This window comes from Oncorhynchus tshawytscha, unplaced genomic scaffold (genome assembly GCF_018296145.1).
Source record: "Oncorhynchus tshawytscha isolate Ot180627B unplaced genomic scaffold, Otsh_v2.0 Un_contig_2286_pilon_pilon, whole genome shotgun sequence".
In the NCBI taxonomy this organism is placed as follows: domain Eukaryota; kingdom Metazoa; phylum Chordata; class Actinopteri; order Salmoniformes; family Salmonidae; genus Oncorhynchus; species Oncorhynchus tshawytscha.
The window spans coordinates 37,501-45,000 of NW_024608784.1; the positions used below are offsets into that span (position 1 = coordinate 37,501).

The 7,500-nt window shown below is 45.8% G+C and overlaps 1 protein-coding gene across 1 annotated transcript in view; it reads right to left on the reverse strand.

Annotated features, from left to right (window-relative positions):
• Positions 1 to 7,500, reverse strand: part of LOC121843815 (ATP-binding cassette sub-family C member 12-like) — a 46,886-nt gene that overhangs the window by 33,042 nt on the left and 6,344 nt on the right. The window contains exons 3-4 of the mRNA XM_042313661.1: positions 2,453 to 2,622; positions 594 to 740 (exon numbers count right to left, since the gene is read on the reverse strand). Of these exons, the coding sequence (XP_042169595.1) occupies positions 594 to 740; positions 2,453 to 2,622 (317 nt within the window). The remainder of the gene's footprint in view (positions 1 to 593; positions 741 to 2,452; positions 2,623 to 7,500) is intronic.

The following is a 7,500-nucleotide window of genomic DNA, read 5'->3' on the forward strand; positions in this document are numbered from 1 at the left end:
GTCTGAAACCTGAAGAGTTGACTAAACTCTCACAGATAACACCTAGGATTTACCTCAGTGGGCTAACCCTGTCTGAAACCTGAAGATGTGACTAAACTCTCACAGATATCACCTTTACCTCAGTGGACTAACCCTGTCTGAAACCTGAAGATGTGACTAAACTCTTATAGACAACACCTTTACCTCAGTGGACTAACCCCGTCTTTGGTCATGCTAACCTGTGTTCGATACCCAGTCCATATCACATTCATTGTCATAAACAAACCTTTTCCCATTGACAGATAAGTCCAGGGCTTTAGCTCAGTGGGCTAACACGATTCAAACCCCGGTTGGTTATAGATTCATGGTGCGAGTCCCACATTCATAATGAGTCCCACCTTTTCCCATTGACAGATAAGTCCAGGGCTTTAGCTCAGTGGGCTAACTCGGGTGAACATAACGAGTCCCACCTCTTCCCATTGACAGACAATGCCTAGGCATTAGCTCAGTGGTCTAACTCGGGTTAACATAATGAGTCCCACCTTTTCCCATTGACAGACAATGCCTAGGCATTAGCTCAGTGGGCTAACTCGGGTTAACATAATGAGTCCCACCTCTTCCCATTGGTTTCGGCCCCATCATGAGAAGACAGAGACAGGGAACTCTTGTCCAGTCGGTTCCTGAACAGGCTCCACATCATGGGAGTCATCCAGGCAAACGAGGTGAAGGAGAAGAAGCCCGCATCGTCCATGGGGTTGGACCTGGACAGAGACAGACAACATCAGGGTGCAACAACAATTATACACACTGTTGTATGAAAAGATCCAATCCCATAGAGGGTTATTAGGGGTTAGGGGTATTATGGGTTAGGGTTATTATGGGTTAGGGGTTAGGGGTATTATGGGTTAGGGTTATTATGGGTTAGGGGTATTATGGGTTAGGGTTATTATGGGTTAGGGGTATTATGGGTCAGAGTTATTATGGGTTAGGGGTATTATGGGTTAGGGTTATTATGGGTTAGGGGTTAGGGTTATTAGGGGTTAGGGTATTATGGGTCAGGGTTATTATGGGTTAGGGTTATTATGGGTTAGCGGTATTATGGGTTAGGGTTATTATGGGTTAGGGTTATTATGGGTTAGGGTTATTATGGGTTAGGGGGGTTAGGGGGTATTATGGGTTAGCGGTATTATGGGTTAGGGTATTATGGGTTAGGGGTTAGGGTTATTATGGGTTAGGGTTATTATGAGTTAGGGGTATTATGGGTTAGGGGGGGTATTATGGGTTAGGGTTATTATGGGTTAGGGGTTAGGGGTATTATGGGTTAGCGGTATTATGGGTTAGGGGTATTATGGGTTAGGGTTATTATGGGTTAGGGGTATTATGGGTTAGGGTTATTATGGGTTAGGGGTTAGGGGTATTATGGGTTAGGGTTATTATGGGTTAGGGGTTAGGGGTATTATGGGTTAGGGTTATTATGGGTTAGGGGTTAGGGGTATTATGGGTTAGGGGTATTATGGGTTAGGGTTATTATGGGTCAGGGTATTATGGGTTAGGGGTTAGGGGTTAGGGGTATTATGGGTTAGGGTTATTATGGGATAGGGGTTAGGGGTATTATGGGTTAGGGTTATTATGGGTTAGGGGTTAGGAGTATTATGGGTTAGGGTTATTATGGGTTAGGGGTTAGGGGTATTATGGGTTAGGGTTATTGTGGGTTAGGGGTATTATGGGTTAGGGTTATTGTGGGATAGGGGTATTATGGGTTAGGGTTATTATGGGTTAGGGGTATTATGGGTTAGGGGTATTATGGGTTAGGGTTATTATGGGTTAGGGGTTAGGGGTATTATGGGTTATTATGGGTTAGGGGTATTATGGGTTAGGGTTATTATGGGTTAGGGGTTAGGGGTATTATGGGTTAGGGTTATTATGGGTTAGGGGTTAGTGTTATTATGGGGTAGGGTTAGAGGGTAGGGTTATTAGGGGTTAGGGGTAGGGGGTAGGGGGTAGGGGGTAGGGTTAGAGGGTAGGGTTATTAGGGGTAGGGGTTAGGGGGTATGGTTATTAGGTGGTAGGGATAGGGGTAGGGTTATTATGGGTTAGGGGTAGGGTTATTAGGGGGTAGGGATAGGGGTAGGGTTATTATGGGTAGGGGAAGGGTTAGAGGGTTAGAGGGTAGGGTTATTAGGGGTAGGGGATAGGGGGAAGGGTTAATATGGATTAGGGGTTAGGGTTATTGTGGGTTAGGGGTAGGGTTAGAGGGTAGGGTTATTAGGGAGTAGGGATTAGGGGTTAGGGTTATTATGGGTTAGGGTCATTATGTTTAGGGTATTATGGGTTACCAGTTACGCTTATTATGGGTTAGGGGGTAGGGTTTGAGGGTAGTGTTATTATGGGTTAGGGGTTATGGGGTAGGGTTAGACGGTAGGGTTATTAGGGGGTAGGGGTTAGGGGTTAGAGGTGCGTAGTTGGGACTTACTTGTTTGAGAAGCGGAATGGGATCATGTTCTGCAGGCTGGTGTGGTACTTGAGGTGTTTGTTGGGAGGGGGGTCCTCTTCCCTGTAGTCCAGGGAAGGTAGGCCCTCTGGATTCATCTCCATGGTGGTATTAGATTCATAATTACATATAACACTGTCACTTCTCTTCCTCTGTACATGGAGAAAGGATGGGGAGAGGGAGAGAGGCCATTACAGTATAACAAGATTTTATATCAAATGTACCATCAAAGACTGTATTGTAACCAAGGAGGGGACAAATATACCATCAAAGACTGTATTGTAACCAAGGAGGGGACAAATGTACCATCAAAGACTGTATTGTAACCAAGGAGGGGACAAATGTACCATCAAAGACTGTATTGTAACCAAGGAGGGGACAAATGTACCATCAAAGACTGTATTGTAACCAAGGAGGGGACAAATGTACCATCAAAGACTGTATTGTAACCAAGGAGGGGACAAATATACCATCAAAGACTGTATTGTAACCAAGGAGGGGAAAAATGTACCATCAAAGACTGTATTGTAACCAAGGAGGGGACAAATGTACCATCAAAGACTGTATTGTAACCCAAATGTACCATCAAAGACTGTATTGTAACCAAGGAGGGGACAAATGTACCATCAAAGACTGTATAACCAAGGAGGGGACAAATGTACCATCAAAGACTGTATTGTAAGAAGGGGACAAAAATGTACCATCTCAGAGGACAAACACTCAGACAAACATGTCCTGGAGCTGTTGTCAGAGGACAAACACTAGGTCCTGGAGCTGTTGTCAGAGGACAAACACTAGGCATGCCCTGGAGCTGTTGTCAGAGGACCACCCCCTCCCAGAAGGACCTGCACCAAGAGAACCCACTCCACACCCCTACACCAAGACGACAGCATCACCAGCCACACCCCAACCAGCTGAGACCCACCCAAGCAAACCCACCCATACACCAGCCCAAACCCCATCCTGCGACAGGCCCAACCCCCACCAGGCCCAACCCCCACTAATACACCTGCCCAAGTCCCATCCTGAGACAGACCCAACCCCCACTAAGACACCCGCCCAAGCCCCATCCTGAGACAGGCCCAACCCCCACTAATAAACCCACCCAAGCCCTATCCTGAGACAGACCCAACCCCCACTAATACACCCACCCAAGCCCCATCCTGAGACAGACCCAACCCCTACCAGGCCCAACCCCCACTAATTTGCCTGCCCAAGCCCCATCCTGAGACAGACCCAACCCCCACTAATAGACCCAACCCCCACTAATACACCCGCCCAAGCCCCATCCTGAGACAGGCCCAACCCCCACTAATACACCCGCCCAAGCCACATCCTGAGACCTAAGAGTATGTATCAGATGTTCAACAAGCTCTGCTCACACCTACTGGGATGATCTGTGCCTAAACCACACAAAAACAACACTAGATACTATGGTAGTAAAATATTTTACGATCTCATCCTGGAATATCCAAGTCTGAGGTCATCTGCCTTTGGTCTAAAGAGGAACCTAGAATTCATCAAATAAATCAGAAATACAGACATTATCATCCTGCAAGAAACCTGGTACAGAGGAGATGGACCCACTGGTTGCCCTCTAGGTTACAGAGAGCTGGTAGTCCCATCCACCAAACTACCAGGTGGGTGGTATAGAGGAGATGGACCCACTGGTTGCCCTCTAGGTTACAGAGAGCTGGTAGTCCCATTCACCACACTACCAGGTGGGTGGTATAAAGGAGATGGACCCACTGGTTGCCCTCTAGGTTACAGAGAGCTGGTAGTCCCATTCACCACACTACCAGGTGGGTGGTATAAAGGAGATGGACCCACTGGTTGCCCTCTAGGTTACAGAGAGCTGGTAGTCCCATCCACCACACTACCAGGTGGGTGGTATAGAGGAGATGGTACCACTGGTTGTCCTCTAGGTTACAGAGAGCTGGTAGTCCCATCCACCAAACTGCCAGGTATGAAACAGTGAAGAGACTCAGGGGGTATGCTAATTTGGTATAAAGCAGACCTAACCCACCATTCAATTTGTCAAAAAAGGTAAATTTTACATCTGGCTAGAAATGAATAAGGAAATGATCTGAACAGAGAAAAATGTCCTCATTCGTACTGCCTATAACCCCCTCCCCCCCACTAGAATCCCCATACTTTAACGATGACAGCTTCTCCATCCTAGAGGGGGAGATCAACCCTTTCCAGGCCCAGTGACTGTTGGAGATTTTCCAGATGATTTACTGTTCTCTTTGAAGTAGAAATAATGATCAATATAAGCTTAAATATTAGACATGTGTCAGCAGAATGAAGGCTAAACCTATGTGAGTGTTCGTTATGGGATTTTTATGAATAATGACTAAATTATGTATACATTTAACGTAGAACTATAACTAAACAGAATACTACCCTGTAACTGTATGAATCTTATTATAATCATAACACTAAATAATGTGTGTAGTTTTAGCCAAGAATTAGAACAAGGGCTTTCTGTTCCTTGTTAGAAATGAATGGAGCTATCGTCAGACCGGCTGGAATACTGTGTTCCTTACAGGACATTCTGTCCCCACCCAGGGAGGGGAGAGACCTTGGGCTAGCAGTAGATTATTTAACAGGTGGCAGACAATGTGAGAAGGCTTGTGAACTATATTGTATCTGAGAGGAGGAGGGACATTTCTGACGAAATGTGAGGTATTTAAACCAATGTACATGGTATTATGACCAGAGCTCTCGAGAATAAACGCTATTGGCTAATTTTGGTGGCTGGTCTCTGTCCATTTTATGCAAATGAGAACCTTACAAATTCTTGAATTGAAATTGATAATTGAATTGGTTGGATCAACATCGAATTGACCATTGGACATGCAGAGAACAGAACGTAAGCAGAATCTGTGAAGAAGAGGCAAGGTAAACAACAAGATGTCTCTGGTACGGGCCATATCTGATCTTGTGAAGGCTACAGGACACACATATAAGTTAAGTATACATTGATAATGTAGATCGGTTCGCAGCGATCGGTTGAACAGCATGCCTTTAGTTTTACTTGCATTTAAGAGCCGTTGAAGGCCACGGAAGGAGGTTTGTATGGCATTGAAGCTCGTCTGGAGGTTGTTAACACAGTGTCCAGTGGGGCCAGAAGTATACAGAATGGTGTCGTCTGCGTAGAGGTGGATCAGAGAATCACCAGCAGCCAGAGCAACATCATTGATGTATACAGAGAAGAGAGTCGGCCCGAGGCGTAAACCCTGTGGCACCTCCATAGAGACTTCCAGAGGTCCGGACAACAGGCCCTCCGATTTGACACACTGAACTCTGTCTGAGAAGTAGCTGGTGAACCAGGCGAGACAGTCATTTGAGAAACCAAGGCTGTTGAGTCTGCCGATAAGAATGTGGTGATTGACAGAATATGAATGAATACGGCTGCACAGTATTGTCTCTTATCGATGGCGGTTATGATATCGTTTAGGACCTTGAGCGTGGCTGAGGTGCACCCATGACCAGCTCTGAAACCAGATTGCATAGCGGAGAAGGTACGGTGGGATTCGAAATAGTCGGTAATCTGTTTGTTAACTTGGCTTTCGAAGACCTTAGAGATGCAGGGTAGAATAGATATAGGTCTATAACAGTTTGGGTCTAGAGTGTCTCCCCCTTTGAAGAGGGGGATGACAGCAGCTGCTTTCCAATCTCTGGGAATCTCAGACGATACAAAAGAGAGTTTGAACAGTCTAGTAATAGGGGATGCAAGAATTTCGGTAGATAATTTTAGAAAGAGAGGGTCCAGATTGTCTAGCCCGGCTGATTTGTAGGGGTCCAGATTTTGCAGCTCTTTCAGAACATCAGCTATCTGGATTTGGGTGAAGGAGAAGTGGGGAGGCCTGGGTGAGTTGCTGTGGGGGTGCAGGGCTGTTGACCGGGGTAGGGGTAGTCAGGTGGAAAGCATGGCCAGCCATAGAGAAATGCTTATTTAAATTCTCAATTATCGTAGATTTATTGGTGGTGACAGTGTTTCCTATCCCCAAAGCAGTGGGCAGCTGGGAGGAGGTGCTCTTATTCTCCATGGACTTTACAATGTCCCAGAACTTTTTTGAGTTTGTGCTACAGGATGCAAATTTCTGTTTGAAAAATCTTGCCTTAGCTTTTCTAACTGCCTGTGTATATTGGTTCCTAACTTCCCTGAAAAGTTGCATATCACGGGGGCTATTCGATGCTAATGCAGTACGACACAGGATGTTTTTGTGTTGGTTAACGGTAGTCAGGTCTGCGGAGAACCAAGGGCTATATCTGTTCCTGTTTCTACATTTTTTGAATGGCGCATGCTTATTTAAGATGGTGAGGAAAGCACTTTTAAAGAATAACCAGGCATCTTCTACTGACGGGATGAGGTCAATATCCTTCCAGGATACCCGGGCCAGGTCGAATAGAAAGGCCTGCTCGCTGAAGTGTTCCAGGGAGCGTTTGACAGTGATGAGGGGTGGTCATTTGACCGTAGACCCATTACGGATGCAGGCAATGAGGCAGTGATCGCTGAGATCTTGGTTGAAGACAGCAGAGGTGTATTTGGATGGCAAATTGGTTAGGATGATATCTGTGAGGGTGCCCGTGTTTACGGGTTTGGGGTTGTACCTGGTAGGTTCATTGATAATTTGTGTGAGATTGAAGATAGATTTGGGGCAATCAATTCACATATGGTGTCCAGGGCACAGCTGGGGGCAGAAGGTCGTCTATAGCAAGCGGAAACGGTGAGAGACTTGTTTCTGGAAAGGTGGATTTTTAAAAGTAGAAGCTCAAATTGTTTCGGTACAGACATGGATAGCATGACAGAACTCTGCAGTAGATTGCAACTCCACCCCCTTTGGCAGTTCTATCTTGTCGGAAAATGTTAAAGTTAGGGATGGAAATTTCAGGGTTTTTGGTTAATTTCTTAAGTCAGGATTCAGACACGGCTAAGACATCCGGGTTGGCAGAGTGTGCTAAAGCAGTGAGTAAAACAAACTTAGGGAGGAGTCTTCTAATGTTAACATGCATGAAACCAA